The following is a 19,090-nucleotide window of genomic DNA, read 5'->3' on the forward strand; positions in this document are numbered from 1 at the left end:
AAATGATTATACTTTGCACATACAGTATTTTCATTATAATTTTGCTATTTTTGGTTTAAAATAGCAAAACTGAAATGAAAATATACTACATACACACATACATATGTATACTAAAAATATGATTTCTTTCATGAATTGACTGGGAAAAGTCTGTAAATTCCTGAATGAAATGACTATGTATAAATTAATTAGTATGTTTAAAAAGATCACAATTAATGCACAAATGAAAATTTATGTTTATTGAGGTGCGTTTACACGAAGCGATAATTGGCCCGATCGTACGATTAACAATGTCGGAGTAACGATTTTTTTTTTCATAACAATCAGCGTCTCGACGGTACGATATATCGTACGGAAAATCGTTTTGCGATCGTTTTGCGATATCTTAGGCCTATCTCACACATTGGTTAAATCGGCGAACGACTGTTCACACGGAACGATCTGCGAATTTTTTGCGAACGACGATTTGATAACATGTTGAAAGATCAAAATGAACGATTTCTTGTTCGTCGTTTGATCGTTCGCTGCGTTTGCACGTACGATTTTCGTTCGAATTCGATCGTTATCGCGCAAATTCGCACGATAATCGTTACGTGTAAACGCACCTTTACTCTATTTAGAGTAAACAAGTAGAACCCACTACTTAAACCAATTAGGAAATTAGAACATTGGGCTTGGCTTCTGCTTGCTGGAGCATATTTAGGGTCCATTTACACAGAAAGATTATCTGACAGATTATCTGCCAAAGATTTGAAGCCAAAGCCAGAAACAGACTATAAACATAGATCAGGTCATAATGGAAAGCCTGAGATTTCTTCTGTTTTCAAATCCATTCCTGGTTTTGGCTTCAAATCTGTCAGATAATCTTTCTGTGTAAGAGCCGGCTTTTTGTGAATGGAATTAATTCACTCTGCATTGGGGGGGGGGGGATTTTCACAGGAATCTACAGGTAGGGACTCATAACTTTGTTCTAATGTTGCTATTTTTCATTAAAAAAGCAAAACTAAAACAAAAATATGTTGGTTTTTTTTTTTGCAAATTTTGATACAAAGTTTGCAAAATTTCCTTCGTCAAGACGAAGAGAATGCAGAATTCGCTGTGAATCCTGCTTTGCAGTTCTGAAAGATGGTGAGGGGGTATTGAGCGGACCACATCATCGTCCTCCCAGATCAGTCTGCACCATTCAACTATTGGGTGTCAAAGCTGGACAAATGGTATGAACTGGAGCTGTATGCCTTGCCGTGGAGATACTGGCCTGCCCTGCCACTAGCATTTTGACGGAGTGGGTATTATCACCAATAAGCTTACCCAACTGCCAACTAGAATGCAGACAGGCTGACACTTATCAATATAAAGTTTTCTCACATTCTATTCTTGCATTTCTTCACAGTGGGATGGAATTGGGCCTTTTCCTGACTGTGCAGACCCGCCAAAAGGAATCCAGATGTTATGGCATCCTTCAATAGTCAAACCCTACCTCACACTTCTGTCTGAGTGCTCAAACCCAGACACCCTTGAAGGTGCAGCTGGAGCATTACAAAACTTAGCAGCTGGAAGCTGGAAGGTAATTACATATTTTTGTGAACAAATACTGAGATTTGAAATGATGTGAAACTTGAAAGGGATGTGTCATCAGAAAATGTTTAAATAGAGTTGATATTTTTTTAAAAATTAGGAAGTTGAAGTGGTGTTTTTCTATTTTTTTATTTTATTACCTATATTATAAAATAATCCTGAAATCCGTTTCCATTCTCACAACTAAAACTGAGCTGAGATTAGTTTTGTCTGTTGTGATAAATAGCAGCAGTGTAAGGGTGGTATTACACGGGATGATTTTTCGGCGCTTCTCAAATGACCGATATGACAATCTTAAATTGTTTACCCTATTACACAGGGCCATGATCGTTACTTACGGTTGTTCTTGCGCTCGTCCTTTCCTAGCTGATAGACCAAGGAATGACCGGACGGCGTGTTATTACACCGAGCGATGTTCGTATGGTTTGTGAAGATCAACAATGAAAATAGGTCCAGATTCTATCAAACGATCAACAATTTCTTGTTTGGTCATTTAATCATTGCCTGCTATTACATGAGACAATTATCATTTAAATCTAAACAATCTAACTATTTTTATAAAATAATCGTCTCTTGTAATGCAACCTTAAGACAATAGCAGCTCCCTGTGGAATGACCTCTTCATACAGCAGCAGATTATAATGGGTCAGTTTAGTAGTGTGGCCCATATCCATGCAGTTCCTCCGCTCCCAGCAGCATGTTAGAGATGCTGCCATGCGAGGGACAGACTCTGGTATAAGCCTTCCACTCCATGTTCCCATGGAACAGGGAACGTGTATACGCGGCCTAAGTGTGCTGAGGTAGGTAGGCGATTAGCTTAGAAAATTACCCAGCAGTTCTTTTCAGGACAAGTAGTCTCTCAGTTTCACAGAAGAAAACATTCCACACAATATACAAGTACTATAGGGAATACTGATACTTGTATACAGCTAGTGAAGGCAGTAATTCACAACTTCTTTAAAAGTTCTTTTTAAAACTAGTGTTATCCCTGTGTTGGGAAAAAGCCTCTGCCATAGAAAATAGTACCAGTATATAGTACACAGTGTAAGAAGTCTGATAGTGGTAGAGTTTAGTGGTGCTCAGTGAGTATACACCTTTCTGTTCTCTTGTTTAATTTGCTGATAATACACAACATAGTGATTAGGGTATGGGCAGAGGTCATGGGCATGGACGTGGTGAAACACAGCCATGTATTAAAGACAACAATAAGCCAATCAAAACGATCATTGGCTGAATGTGTCTTAATTCTGACTAAAAATCATTGACCCTCAGGCGCACATTGTATGTTTAATAGCCAGGGCCTGGCTGGGACTGAAAATAAGCCCTGGCATTTAAGAGCACACAGGCCCACTCGCCGTGCAGTGAAAAGTTATGAGACGATGTTGTGACATGTTGTATCATCATGGCCATGACTGGAATTACACATAATAACACAGTAAATGGGTTCAGAAGCTTCTGTCTCTGTACTATGTTGCGGTGCTGCAGTCACCACTACACAGTGTACAGAGACAGACTGCTTCCAGCCCCGGTCACTGTGCTGAGTCTAACCCCACCACCATACTGACTAATACAAATGCATACTGACTAATACCACCGCATACTGACTAATGTCATCCCACAGTGACTAATACCACCACATACTGACTAATACCACTGCATACTGACTAATACCACTGCATACTGACTAATGCCACCACATACTGACTAATACCACCACATTCTCACTAATACCCCCACATACTGACTAATACCACCACATACTAATGTCGCCACTACTACTGAATAAAATCCACTTTAAAAAGACCAATATCACCTCATACAGTTATATAGAGGAAGAGGTAGAGCCAGCTCCACACAGGTTCTGCACACCATATACATTAAAGTGCAGTTATATTAGGTCACTCACAGGGGATGTCTTCTCTGATCAGAGTTCTTCCCTTTTAATTTTCTTCTCCATCTGCCCTGGGCCATTAGAACTTCTCTGAGCCACGAATCCACAGAATCTGCCAGACAGACATATTAGGCTCCTCACTTCTCACCATCCTCATCTCTCTACAAACTGCACATCTGTATTGGCCCCTTTACACCCTCATTTAGTGGGTAGGCTTACTCTATGTGACCCCCTTATAGTATATGCCCCCCTCTATGTAGCCTCCTTATAGATGGCCCCTTTTTCAGTCTTCCATATAGATGGCTCCATGTGCATCTACTTGAGAGCCCCCCTCTGTGTAATCCCCCTATAGTAGATGACGCCCTCCGTGCATCCCCTATGGTATATGGCCCTCCTCTCTGTAGCTCCTCCTTATAGATAGCCCCTCTGTGTAGTCCACTATAGCAGATGCCCCCCTCTATGCATGCCCTATTATATACGCCCCCCTGTGTAGTCCCCATTATAGCTGCCCCCCTTATTTTGTCCCCCTTATAAATGACTCCCCCTGTGTTGTCCCCCTTATAGATGCCCCTCTTCTCCTTTGTATTTCCCTTATAGGCTCCCTCTTCCCCCTCTTTAAAAATGGCCCACTCTCTTCTCCCTTATAGATGGCTCCCTCTCTCCCCCCTTTATAGATGGCTCCCTCTCCCCCCCTATAGATGGCCCCCTCTCTTCCACCCCCTAATAGATGGCTCCCTCTCTCTCCCCTCCTTAAGATGGCTCCCTCTCCTCCTGACCTTATAGATGGCCCCCTCTCCCCCCCCCTTATAGATGGCCCTCTCTCTCCTGCAAAGCAGACACAAAAAAAATAACTCACCTAACAACCTGCTACCCCTTCGATCCTCTCTCCCTCTTCAGGCTCAGTCTGGCCCCGGATGATGCACGGCTGCCGGGGGTGTCCCATCCTATCCCCGACAGTGCACACATCAAAAAGCTCCCTGTGCAAAGGGGCTGAGACTTCCGACACAGGGAGTGTCTCTAACGTGCGCTCCCTGTGCCGGAAGTCACTGCCTTAGGCACAAAGGGAGCTCCATGATGCGCGCGCTGCCGGGGATAGGACGCAACACCCCCGGCAGCCGCGCATCATCCTCGGGCCAGACGGAGCGCTGTGGGCTGGTTCTGTCTTCCTCCTGGCCCGGTGACTCCTTTTCCCCACGGTAGGTGAAAGGAGTCGCCAGGTCAGGAGAAGCACGGGACCATAGTACACTTCTGGCAAATGCCAGAAGGGCCAGTGGCCTCTGGGGGCCACTGGCCCTTCTGGCATTTGCCAGAAGTGTCCTATGGCCATTCCGGCCCTGGTAATAGCCATGTGCAGCCTATGGCTAATGAATGTGTAAAAAAAATAATAAACTTTATACATACCTGTCCACACTCCCCAGTGTTCTAGCTTCTGCCTTCTCCATGCATCCATAGCATCCATGCTCCATGCATTCTGAGCTGGTGTTTGAAGTGACAGGCCACTCTGGCTTTCACTGGCACAAACTGAAATCTGCGGGGAGAAGCTAAAAAAAACACTGGGGGTGTTAACAGAATATATAAAGTTTATTATTTTTAAAGTTAAAGCGACTCTGTACCCACAATCTGACCCCCCCAAACCACTTGTACAGTACCTTCGGATAGCTGCTTTTAATCCAAGATCTGTCCTGGGGTCCGTTCAGTAGGTAATCCAGTTATTGTCCTAAAAAACAACTTTCAAACCTGCATCCCGTGCCAAACGGGAGTATCTGTGCCCTGACTTTGCCCCACCCCTCCGTCCCTCCTCCCCACCCTCTTCAGCATGTAGAAAATATTCCAGTGGCATTCCTAATGATGAAGAGGGTTTTTTTAGAACAATAACTGCATCACCTGCCAAACAGACCCCAGGACAGGTCTTGGATTAAAAGCAGCTATCCGAAGGTACAAGTGGTTTGGCGGGGGCAGATTGTGGGTACAGAGTTGCGTTAAGGCAAGTACTGCAAAGACATCGCCAACAATATCCTTGCTGCCTAACTATCAAGCCGTGTAATAGGCTCATAATACGCCAATATTGAATCTACAGCAGTGCGAGCAGATTTTAAAGTGGATGACTGACATTGTGTCCAGACATTTTTCCATGCTGATAAGTGGGATCCTTCTCAGGTTCCTTCCCTGATTCTGAAATAATGTTTCAGGAGGTACTGGAGATCATGTGGACAACAAGGTGACCAATTCGACCTGGGTAGCTGGTGAGCGGACTGGTTACAGCATTTTCCAAGGGGGAGGGTTGCACAGCACGCCACAGGCTGGAAGAGGCAGTGGAGTGGGCCATATCAAGTGGTCTCACAACTGTTCCCCAAAGCATCCGTCTGGTATTATTTTGAGGAAAATACAGACAAACGGATTGTTTTTAGCAACCTGTGCCATTTGAAGATTATCCGACAAGGTGGAATAAAGACCATGTTCCTCAACGAGTGCCTGCGGGTAGCATCACAGTGTCTTCTTCTTTTGTTAGCTGCTGGCATTGCTGGGCATGCCTTGCACCCGCCTTCAATTTTTTACACCTTGGTCACACCAAGCTCTTGTCCACAATTTCTCACAGGGTCACACCAGGCTCTCGCCCACAGATTTTTAGATGGTCACACCAGACTCTGGGCCACAAAATTTGAGAGAGTCACACCAGCTCTCGCCCCTAATTTTTGAGAGGACCATGGCTACAATTTTTAACAGGGTCACCATCATGCTCTCACAAACAATTATATGGAGGGTCACAAAGGCTCTCAACCACAGTTATAAGGAGGGTCTCAACAGGCTCTCGTCCACAATTTTTAACAGGGCTACCACCAGGCTCTCACCCACAATTATAAGGTTAAAGGCTCTTGTCCATAATGTTATAGAGGGTTACACCAGGTTTTCCACTACAGTTTTTAAGAGGGTCACACCAGGCGCTCTACATTTTTTGAAAGGGTACTGTCATGAATGCTACTTTGGCGCAGTCCTCGGTGCGTAAGGTACGACCGAGACTGCGATTTTGGCCATAATCTTCTGTGTTTAGTTTGCCTTGTTTTTGCCCTGTCTGAACTGTGTCTTATTCCTTCTGGTCTGCTAATTGTTTTCCCTGCCCCACCCGTGTCTGTGCTGCTAGTTTCTTCTGGTCTTGTAACAGTTAACCTGCCTTTGCCTCTGTGATTGACAGCTGGTCCCTCCTATCACTTTCTGGACATGGTTCCTGGTCTCCTATTTAAGATTTCAGCTTCTGCCTGTGCCTTGCCGGTTATTGAGCTTGTCTCTGCCTGGTTGTGTGTTTCTATTCTTGCTCTGTTGATTCTGACCCTGCTTTGCCTTTCTGACCATTCTTGTTTGCTGCCTGCCCCTGACCATACTGCCTGTATATTGACTTTGCCTTCGGATTGTGATTTTGTACTTTTGCTGCCCGTTTGTTGTGACCCGGACTGTTGACCATTCGTTATTGTGTTTTGTCTGTCTGTCTTGTCCTTGTGTCCCACCTAGCCAGCGCAGGGACTGCCGCCCAGTTGCTCGCCGCCATTTTAGGGCGGATTGTGGCAAATAGGTAGAGGACAGTGGGCGGGGCTGAGCTTAGGGCTCACTGTTTGTCTTGTCCTGCTGTCCGGTTCCTAACAGGTACAAAAGGCTCTTACCCACAATTTTTGAGAGGGGGAAGGAGGGTCTCAATAGGCATTGGATTCTTTTTATTCAATAGTTTTGCCCTCATAGATGATAGAAGATAATCATTAAAGAGTCTAAAGTGTCCTCATTCAAATTCCAGGGCCTCTTAAAGGGGTAGTGCAGCGGTAAAAAATTATTCACAGAATAACACACATTACAAAGTTATACAACTTTGTAATGTATGTTATGTCTGTGAATGGCCCCCTTCCCCGTGTCCCACCAGGATCAGGTATGTATAATGCACTACACTTCCGGGTACATGGGTGGGGGTGGTGGGACACGGGGAAGGGGGCCATTCACAGTTGTATAACTTTGTTATGTGTGTTATTCTGTGAATAATTTTTTACCGCCGCACTACCCCTTTAAGACTACTGTATTGTTATTTATCGCCACTACCGCCTTAAATTTTTATGAGGATCACACATCATTGAATCTTTTTCCTGTTGCAATTTTACTAGGGTCACAATAATTTAAATTGCAGCCCAGACGTAGAGCTTATTCCCACACCCTGTATTCTACAGATGATACGTATGGAAAAACCTGTAGTGGAGTCTTTCCCCGCCCAGCATGATGTAGTAATATCATCCAAGGAGTGGAGAAAGTGCTTGCTTACAGTGACCCAGCATGATATTGATACATCGTGCTGGACGGGGAAAGACTCAACTACAGGGCTTCCCTGTCCATAGAATGTGGAATGTGGGAATAAGCCTATACAGTTTAGGGTCTAATTATATAAACACAAAAACTTAACACAGTGCAAATGTGGGAAAACATGCTTAAGGTCATCAAGCCTTAAGACTCCAACTTCGCCAGCCACAGGGAGTCAAATCCTGAGCGTTCAGGTTCAGAGAACATTGCCGAAACAAAACAGTTGGGTGTGTTCGCTCAGCACTACTCATCAACACATCAATTTTTCTTCTAGGACATCAGTGATGTCCTGGAGAAACCATCAGTATGGCATCAGTGATGCAATAAATTTGCATTCGTTTTTGCGGAGCAGTGGATCTGCATCAAATACTTCTCACATGGTGAGAGAGGAATTGGGCACGGCATGTAAATCTCTACCTATGATAACACAGTGGTAGTGGGCAGTATTGGTCAGTATTCAGACAGGTCTTGTTTGCAGCCAGTGGCCCATATTTGAGGTATCCCATTCAAAATGCTGATTATAAAAGGGAACCTAAGGCTATGTTCACACTACGTAAAACTACGGCTGTAGTCCGAACCGCAAAACTACGGCGGTAGTTTTAAGGTTTATGCCTTGGCTGCAATATATACGAACTACGGTCGTACAATGCACACTACGTATCTGACAACGGCCGTTGTTTTCGCAGCTCCGTGAAAAATTAACATGTCATTTATTTCCGGACGGTAATGTTACAACTACGGCTGTGGATTTTAATGCGGCCGCGCACAAAGTATTTATTTCTGCAAAATTAAACTTGATTTTGAAATAAAAAAATTTCTGTGTGGTTTATTGGGCTGGGCGCAGTATTCCAAATAAATTACCAGTTTCATCCCGCTCAGAAACAAGCTAGGAAGCAAAATTATTCAACGGCCGTAGTTTCACGCCTAGCCCGTATAATCGTATTTCTACGGCTGTAGTTCCAGGCGCACATGTCTGGCCGAGTGAAAACAACGGCCATTATTTTACGTAGTGTGAACTACGACACCCCTAAAAATTATATTGCATATTGTTGCATATTGTCATATTGCAAGAGGTACAACAAAGGCAGTAGTGATTGCAGAAACACGTAGGATCGGCTTTCTGACCCACAATGACCTCTGTAGCCCAACTTAGTGACGCTACTAACTGTTCACAATGTACATTGTGTGCTGGGATAAGCGCTCCCAGCGAACACACAACTATACACCAAACAGATCCCAGGAATATCCTCTTCATAAGGATTCATCCCAACAGAATCTGAATTCAAAACAATATCTCCTATAGTAAGTACGGACATCTTGCAATACCACACTATCACACTAACAGAAATTACAATATGACATCTAGTGGCCAGATTGTATAACACATTTTTAGTGGGGCGCTTAAAGAAGCAGTTCAGTTTTTCTTTTTTTTTCGCCCCCCCGGGTAGCCGCTGTCATGTATACTTACAGAAGATGATTGGTGTCCCATTCCCGTCGGTCAGTTCCCCTCACTTCCGCCGGCTGCTGTGAGTCCTCTTCTCTGACCAGTGATTATACGCCGGAAGTCACTCGCTTCCATGCATTCGCTATGGAAGCGCGTGACTTCCGGCGTTCAATTTACAAGCCCGAGAAGAGGAGTCACAGCGCTGGAGGAAGTGAGCGCGTCCGATTTGAACGGCACCGCTGGACGGGAACTGACCGACGGGAACGGGACACCGATCATTTTCTGTAAGTATACATGACAGCGTCTACCCGGGGGGCCGAAAAAAAAAAAACGGAACTGCTTCTTTAAGTTAATATTAAAGTGACTCTGTACCCACAATCTGTCCCCCCAAACCACTTGTACCTTTGGATACCTGCTTTTAATCCAAGATCTGTTCTGGGGTCCGTTTGGCAGGGGATGCAGTTATTGTCATAAAAATAACTTTTAATCCAGCAGCGCTGTGTCTAACGGCCGGGGCTTACATTTGTATATGCATTAGGCTGGCACACCCACTCTGTCCTTCCTTTCCACCCTCCTCAACATTTACTGCTGTTTGAGCTTTGCACAGGTGTATTAACGGTCCAGCCCATGTTCATTATACAAACAGGTGGGGAATAGGGAGCAATCTGCCTGGAGCATTCCTAATGCTGAGGAGGATGGGGAGGAGGGACAGAGAGGTTGTGCCAGCCTAATGCATATACAAATGTAAGCCCCGACACAGCGCTGCTGTATTAGGCTGGGTTCACACTACGTATATTTCAGTCAGTATTGTGGTCCTCATATTGCAACCAAAACCAGGAGTGGATTAAAAACACAGAAAGGATCTGTTCACACAATGTTGAAATTGAGTGGATGGCCGCCATTTAATGGCAAATATTTGCTGTTATTTTAAAACAACGGCTGTTATATTGAAATAATGGCAGTTATTTACTGTTATATGGCGGCCATCCACTCAATTTCAACATTGTGTGAACAGATCCTTTCTGTGTTTTTAATCCACTCCTGGTTTTGGTTGCAATATGAGGACCACAATACTGACTGAAATATACGTAGTGTGAACCCAGCTTTAAAAGTTATTTTTATGACAATAACTGCATCCCCTGCTGAACGGACCCCAGGACAGATCTTGGATTAAAAGCAGCTATCCAAAGGTACAAGTGGTTTGGAGGGGTCAGATTGTGGGTACAGAGTCGCTTTAAATACAGTGGTACCTTGGTTTAAGAGTAACTTGGATTGAGAGCATTTTGTAAGAAGACATTTGTAACTTTAAGAGCATTGTTTTGGTTTAAGAGCTCCTTGTACTGGGTGGGAGGGCAAGTGGTGGAGGAGCATGGTCCGCACAGCATGAAGCACTGAACTCTGACCCAGGAAGTCTCCCTCACCTTTTAAATCATAGCAGATCCATAGCAGATGGGGCTTGCATCAGAGGACCAGACTACCTCCCCAGACAGAGAGTGCTGCTATACTGTGCCCACATCTGCCCGGCTCATTCCTTCATGCTTTCTGCAGTCTCTGTCAGTCCTAGTGTTTCCCATCATCTCCATTCCTGCTATAATGTGCCTGCACTCACTGCCATTCACACTGCTCTATAGAAAAGTGTATGTCACTGTCCTCCTGCACAGCTCTGTGAATCTCACTTCCTAATTGGTCCATGCTGAACCATTGCTGTCATGTGACCACACAGACCTCTGACAGCAGCCCTGCTTCTCTATTCTAGCCTGTTGTAATACACTATTGCATTAAGGAGATCTGCAGTTCTTTCCTGTATCTACAAACTGCTGTTGTTGTTTTTTTCAGGTTTATGCACTTACTATACATTATACACCACATGCTGATTGCTGTACTGTACAATAACTTATAATATAACATATTTGTATGTTTGAATGTTTGTTTAATTTGTTTTACATGATATTCAGAATAAAAAATCATTATTTTTGAGGTAAGGGACCAATTTTCTGCATTCCAGTGTTTTTTTATGGGAAAATTTGCTTTGGTTTAAGAGTGGATTTGGATTACAAGCATGGTCCTGGACCGAAATATGCTCGTAATCCAATGCCCCCCTGCTTTGCATCATCCCCATATAATATATGCCCCCCCCTGCTGTACATCTTTGCCCATATTGAAAAGCTCTATTTAGCATCCACCGCATAGAATCAGCCCCTCTGTGTAGCATCCCTATATAGAATAGGTGCCTCTATGTAGCATTCTCCATGTAGAATAGACCTCTGTGTGAAGCATCGCCTATATAGAATAGGCCCCTCTGTGTAACATTTCCACTTTTAGAATAGGCCCCTCTGTGTAGCATATCATATATAAAATAGGGCACTCGTTGTAGCATCCACTATATAGAATAGGTCCCTCTGCTGTGCAGTCTCCAAGTGAAAAAACAATCGGGTGGTGAATGACTCTCTTTTCTCCTGCTTGGCTCCTCATCAGCATGGATAAGTGACGTCACCTTCTTGGCAAAACGCCGCCTGCAGTTACAAGAATAATTGACAGTACTAAGAGCCAATGGTCTCTTGCATTGTCAATCAGGGTGCCCTTTTTAACTATAAGGATACCTCCTTGCGCACTACAACACCCAGCATACCTTCTGGAAGTTGTAGAGCACAAGGAGGTATGCTGGGAGGTGTTGTTGTGTCAGGAGGCTGCTACGGCACAACTGCAACTCCTAGCATACCTCCTTGTGCACTAAAACTTCCAGCATACCTTCTTGTGCACTACAACTCCTGGCATACCTCCAAGGCATACACAAGGAGGTATGCTGGAAGTTGTAGTGCACAAGGAGGTATGCTAGGAGTTGCAGTTGTGCAGTAGCAGCCTCTTCACACAACAAATCCCAGCATACCTCCTTGTGCACTACAACTACCAGCATACCTTCTTGTGCACAAGAAGGTATGCTGGGAGGTACAGGGGAATTAAAATGTGTAAAAAAAAAGTTTAAAAATTTAACCCCTTAGTGCTGCAGCTACTTTGGTCATTAATGACCAGGCTCATTTTTCAAAATCTGACCTGTCTCACTTTATGCGCTTATAGCTCAGTGATGCTTTAACATATGCTAGCGATTCTGAGATGTTTTTTTTCGTAACATATGGCACTTTATGTTAGTGTCAAAATTTGGTCACTACTTTGTATGTTTTTTGTGAAAAACATCAAAATATTATGAAAAATTAAAAAAATTAGCATTTTATGAACATTGAAAATTCTCTGCTTCTAAAAAAAGGATGTCGTAGCACATAAATTAGTTACGAAGTCACATTACCAATATGTCTTCTTTATTCTGGCATAATTTGGTAAACATATTTAACTTTTTTAGGGTGTTTTGGGGCTTAGAAATTTATCAGCAAATTACCACATTTTTGTGAAAGTTTCCAAAACTGATTTTTTTTAGGGACCAGTCCTTTTTTTAAATGGATTTAGGAGGCTTGTATCCTAAAAAACCTTATAAGTGACCACATTTTGGAAACTACACACCTTAAAGGATTAATCTTGGGGTATAATGAGCATTTTGTCCCTACAGGGGCTTGAGGAAAGTATTCACCATGAGGCTGTAAAAAAATGGAAAATGTAAATTTTCCAATAATATATATGTTTAGATTAAAGTTTCTCATTTTCAAAAGGAACATGAGAAAAAAAGGACCCCAAAATTTGTACCGCAGGTTCTCTTGAGTACAATGGTACCTCATATGTGGAAATAAACCACTGTATGGGCACACAGCGGAGCTCAGAACGGAAGGAGCGCCAATTAGCTTTTCCAATGCAGATTTTGCTGAAGAAGTTTCTGAGTGTCAGGTGTGTTTGCAGTGCCCCTGTAGTGTCAGCAGAGAAAAAAAAAAACATAAGTCACCCCATTTTGGGAAGTGAACCCCTCAAAGAATTCATCTTGGGGTAGGATTAGCATTTTGACCCCACAGGTATTAGAGAAAAGTATTCAAAATTAGTAAAAATGAAAAACTCAGAGTAAAAAAAGTACTCTCCTGAGTAAAAAAAAAAGTACCTTATATGTGGGTATAAACCACTGCATGGGCACACAACAGGGTTCAGAAGAGAAAGAGCGCCAATTAGCTCTAGGTGCGTTTGCAGTGCCCCTGTAGCTCCAGCGGAGTGAAATCTCCCCATAAGTCACTCCACTCTGGAAAGTGCACCCCTCAAAGAATTTATTTTGGGGTGTGGTGAGCATTTTGACCCCACAGGTAATCTGGCATGATTACAAGCAACCTGGGGCAGTTACGGGCAACCTGCGGTGGTTACTAACAACCTGCGGTGCTTACAGGTAGTCTGGGGGGGGGGGGTTAGGGGTAATCTGGGAGCCAACCACAATCATTACTATAATAAAAAGTGTGTGTTTTATTAATTTTTTTTTATGTTTTTTTGTATGCTTTTTGTACTTTTACACATTCATTTTTACCATATTACTATGACTACTGTCATATTTTCTATCACAGTAAGTTCTATCACATAGTTCAGTGACAAGGACCAAATTGGTCCCTGTCACTTTACATTTTCAGAGTTGACTGCTTCTGAAGTGCAGTCAAAGTTATATAACGCAGTCAAAGTTGTAATGTGCTTCAGTCACCTATCTGCCCCCCTTCCCTATCTTTTCCCCCCCTAACCCCCCTCCCGGAAGTGTAGGAAACTTATACATACCTAATTACTGTTGACACCAGGCTGCTCTCTCAGCTCCATCTTGTGACGATGCGTCATCAGGAGGAGGGCTGGTCTAGGTCCTGTTACACCAGCCTCCCCCTCTCTTGCCTTGTCAGGTGACTGAGCTTGCTCAGCTCCCATTGGCTGAGCAACTGCAAGCCGTCTCACCTTTTCTGTTAGCCCTGCACATTGCCCGTAACCACAGCAGGTTGCCTGTAACCACCCCAGGTTGCCGTAACCACAGCAGGTTGCCTGTAACCACCCCAGGTTGCCCGTAATTAAGCCAGATTACTCGTAACCCCCCCCCCCCCCAGATTGCACATAACCAACGCACGTTGCCTCTAACCACCGCACATTGCCTGTAACCACCCCAAATTGCCAGTGACCCTCTGCAGATTGCCGTAACCACCCCAAATTACATGTAGCGGCCGAGGCGGTACTCTGCTACGACCGCTAAATGGCTTAGCTGCCTTGAGACATCACGTCTCAAGCCACAGCTCAGACCAGGACGCGGCAGCCGGACGGGAGAATGGGGCATCGTGATCCGGGACCCAGTGCTGGAACTAGGGAGGTAAGTGCCCGGCGCCTTTTATATTCACCCCTTCCCCGGCTTCACTTCCTGGATAACCTGGTGATGTTACGACCCAACTCCCAAAGCTGTGCGGGCTGTGCCTGCTGGAGAGGATGATGGCCTTCTGATGCTCATTGTCCCTCCAGAACCCTGTGTCCCTCAGTGTCCCCCTGCCATCATCCCCTCACATTTTATCCAGGAAGTGAAGCCTTGATGCAGTAGTAAGTGCAAAGAAAAAAACACTTTATAAGCATTTTCCATAATAAGTGTATATTAGTAATAATTTGTATAATTTATTTTTTTTTGGGGGGGGCAATACAATACTTTAACCCTGCTGTTCTGTTTGGTTCTACTATACACATATAATGTTCTTGTCATTTTTGACCGGGCCTATTAAAGTCTGGATTTTTAACAAATTTAGGTGTTTTATTTGAATTTCTTTTGCATTATTATACTGTGTGTGGACATGGTTATTCATAAACAAATTAAAAATGAAATCAAAAACTTAATTTTTATTTTTTTGTGTCAAAAAATGTTACCTGGCCTTATTGCATTATTCATGCATATTGCACATTTGCAAAAAAAATTTTGGTCTATTTCGCGCCATAACACAAATGCATTGTACGCCGACACATCAAGAATGTTATAAAAAAACAACCATTGGCCACCGATTTAGTTTTGCGTTTACAGGTGTAAGTGCCTATGAGTTGATCTAGAGTACCAGTTTTGTGGCATTGTAATGTAACATCATGTCTGGCTTTTTGTCATCTCGGTTACTGATTGCATTGTCATGGTGCATTGTGTTCATCACAATGACACGTTTGTGTTTTTTGGGAACGTAAGAAACTACTGTTGTAAAATAAAACGTAGAACTATAAATGTCTCTCTTACTGAAGATACCTTGCAGCAGTTCTGCCTTATTTTTTCTAACAGTACTAAGCATGGCCATTTTTCTTTTCAGCAACATCTGCCCCAGTTGGTGTGATGTGAAAAAATTGTCACATGTAACATTTCGTCCTTTGAGCCCATGTGTCAAATCCAGAATTTCTTCAGCTCTTTCTCCAGGGTTTTTTCCTATGTATAACTGAGCATTTACAGTGTATGAACTTTTGCTGTTGTTTTGAGTCCATGTTTTGATGCCATATTTTGCAGGCTTACTTGGAATATACTGTCTGAATGGGCGCCTACCTCTGAATGACACCAGTTGTTCATCTACAGTCCCATTTTCACCAGCATTATATAAAATGTATATATGTGTAACTCTGCATGGACCGAAAGGACCTAGATAAACTGATAAATAGTAGTAGATGAACTATATAATATATATATATATATATATATATATATATATATATATATATATAGACCAAAATGAGATTAAAACGGCTTTAATTTTTTCAAAAAATGGCTGGGGATTAGTATAAAAGGCTATCGGTCATTTTTGACTGAACGGTACAAGTGTAAAAAAAAAATGTGGAGCACAAAGTAAACAAAAAATAAATAAATAAATAAAAACTGCTATTAGTAAGAACCCCTCAAATGAGGAAAAGTCAATGAACCACAAGTTTCAGAACCACATAATGAATATTTTAAAAAATATCAAATTTCAAATTCGGTCATTTTTGACTGAACAGAACAGAAGGGTTAACCCCTAGACGACCCTGGACGTAGGGTTACGTCATGGAAGTCTGTCCCCAGACGACCCATGACGTAACCTTACGTCACGGGTGTTATTCCCGCTATGAAGCGCGCTCCGGAGCGGAGCGCGCTTCATAGGAGGTGGGGGCCGGCTGCAGTGAGCAGCCGGGACCTCACCGGCAATGACACGCTGCAGCGATCGCGCTGCCGCGTGTCATTAACCCCTTAAACGCCGCGATCACGGCGCGACCGCGGCGTTTAAGTGTAAGTGACAGGGGGAGTCCCCTGTCACTTACCGATCGGGACCCCCGCAGTGTGACTGCGGGGGTCCCGATCGGTATAACGGACTGCTGGAGGTCTCTTACCTGTCTCCATGCGGTCCGATCGGCGCTCTGCTACTCTAAGCCTGCACAGGCAGGCTCAATGAGCAGAGCGCCGATAACACTGATCAATGCTGTGCCTATGGCATAGCATTCATCAGTGTAAAAATCAAACTAATCTATGTACAAGTCCCCCAAAGGGACTTCAAATGTGTAAAAAAAAAAAAAGTTAAAAACACTAATACACTACCCCAAAACCCCTCCCCCAATAAAAGTTGAAATCACCCCCCTTTCCCATTATATAAATAAAACATATAAAAATAAATAAATAGATAAACATATAATATACCGTAGCGTGCGTAATTGTCCGATCTATTAAAATATAACAAGCGTCATTGTGACCGGTAAACGGCGTACACGAAGAGAGGGGAAAAAGTGCGCAGATTACCGATTTTATGTTACATTATATATATAAAAAAATTAATAAAAAGTGATCAAAACGTCCGATCTTCACAAATATGGTATTAATAAAAACTAGAGATCATGGCGGAAAAAATGACACCCCATACAGCCCCGTAGGTGAAAAAATAAAACCGTTATAAGCGTCACAATAGTCCCATTTTATTTATAATTAATTGCCAAAAAAAAGGATTTCATTTAAAAAAAATATATAACATTAGAGAATCTGTGTAAACCTGCATATGGTTGTGTTTGGGCTGACCTATAGAATAATTGTATCATGTCGCTGTTACCATATAGTGCATAACGTAGACACAGGAACCCCCCAAACGTTACCATATTGCATTCTTTTTTGCGATTTCATCAATTTATATCTTCATAAATAATATATTTGGGATTCCATCATACATGTTATGGGAAAATGAATGACGCCATTACAAAGTACAACTATTCCTGTAACAAATAAGCCCTTACATGGCCTGTAGATAAAAAACTGAGAGTGCTAGAGCTCTTAGGAGGGGAGGAGGGAAAAACGGAAACACTAAGATCAAAATTTGCGCGGTCCACTGGGTCATTTTGGGCCTGGTCCTCAAAGGGTTAAAGGGGTTGTCCAGTGCTACAAAAACATGGCCACTTTCTTTCAGAGACAACACGATCTTGTCTCCAGTTCAGGTGCAGTTTGCAATTAAGCTCCATTCACTTCAACGGAACTGAGCAGCAAAACCCCACCTGCGCTGGAGACAAGAGTGGGGCTGTCTCTAGAAGAAAGTGGCCATGTTTTTGTAGCGCTGCATAACCCCTTTAATAAAAAATTTTGCCGGACTTCTCCTTTAACTGTCTTGGTTTCCAGCGATGCTTGTGCCATGGTTTTAACATGCAACTAACCAAAGCTTAGTTTTAATTTCTCACACGCTTTGGTTATCATAAGTAGAATGTTTCCCCCCTCTCCAAGCCTTCTCCACTTTTTGCTTCATCACAGGATAATGGTTGACATGCTGCACATGATATATCTGTTTTATAGATGGCTTGAGTGTTTAGAGACTGACTCAAAAATATGAGAATGCGTACTTAATCATTTTTCATATGGTTGCTGATAAATGCCGTAATGGAATGGAATATTTTTGTTTACTTTTTTTGCAGTGGTCTATTTATATACGAGCTGCTGTCCGCAAAGAAAAAGGTCTACCAATTTTGGTTGAACTCCTTCGAATTGATAATGACAGAGTGGTATGTGCGGTTGCCACCGCTTTAAGGAATATGGCCCTAGATGTAAGAAATAAAGAACTAATAGGTAAGCTTTTTGTTATGGATATTTAATAGGTTGGATTATTAACCTCTTCCTGACGATACAGTGTAACTTTATGGGCTTATAAAAACAGCAGAAAAAAAAAAGAAATAACATGCTCTTACCTCGGGTGTGTTGCCGCTTCTTGGTGGAGACCCGGGTCACGAGGTGTGAGGTCCACTGAGTAAGTCAGCGGCCGTAGTGGGGTCCTGCCTTGGCCGCTGACTAACTGTGCGGACCTCACATGTTACGACCTGGATGCTCGCTCAGACCAGGAAGCGGCCGGGGACCGGAGCATCGGTATGTGGCCACCAGCGCTGGAAAAGGTAAGAGCATGTTATTTCTTTTATCCTTCCCCTTTCCAGCACTTGCTAAAAAAAATGGGTCTGGCTAGACTTTAAGATCAAAAAGTCTGAACTGATGCATAATGTGAAATTAAACATGTGCTTTTAAATGTACAGGCATGTCTGAAAATATACAGTTTGAGAGAGAGATACTCACACATCTCCCATGTGCCTGCATTGATAACCTGTTGCTCTTGGTTGCATCAGACTTTTGAAATCCACTTAAGTGGTCACACGTGCTCTGTTCAAATTAAAGTGTACCCATCATTTCAAACGATTTTTTGTAAACCCTTGTGGACTTGATAACTTAACCCTTCGTAGTGGTGATAAGGTGATTTTAGTGCTCTGACTGCTGTCATCGAGTCCATGACAGCCCCCTCAATGGTGCACAGCTTTTTCTCATTCATTCCATTAAAGCGACTCTGTACCCGCAATCTGACCCCCCCAAACCGTTTGTACCTTCAGATAGCTGCAAGATCTGTCCTGCGGTCCGTTTGGCAAGTGGTGCAGTTATTGTCCTAAAAAACAATTTTTAAACTGGCAACCCC

The 19,090-nt window shown here is 43.1% G+C and overlaps 1 protein-coding gene across 1 annotated transcript in view; it reads left to right on the forward strand.

The window, feature by feature from the left end:
* CTNND2 (catenin delta 2) overlaps positions 1 to 19,090 on the forward strand; it is an 891,951-nt gene that overhangs the window by 778,784 nt on the left and 94,077 nt on the right. The window contains exons 15-16 of the mRNA XM_069958560.1: positions 1,391 to 1,564; positions 18,054 to 18,204. Coding sequence (XP_069814661.1) covers positions 1,391 to 1,564; positions 18,054 to 18,204 — 325 coding nt within the window. The remainder of the gene's footprint in view (positions 1 to 1,390; positions 1,565 to 18,053; positions 18,205 to 19,090) is intronic.

Source organism: Dendropsophus ebraccatus, chromosome 2 (assembly GCF_027789765.1).
Source record: "Dendropsophus ebraccatus isolate aDenEbr1 chromosome 2, aDenEbr1.pat, whole genome shotgun sequence".
NCBI lineage: Eukaryota > Metazoa > Chordata > Amphibia > Anura > Hylidae > Dendropsophus > Dendropsophus ebraccatus.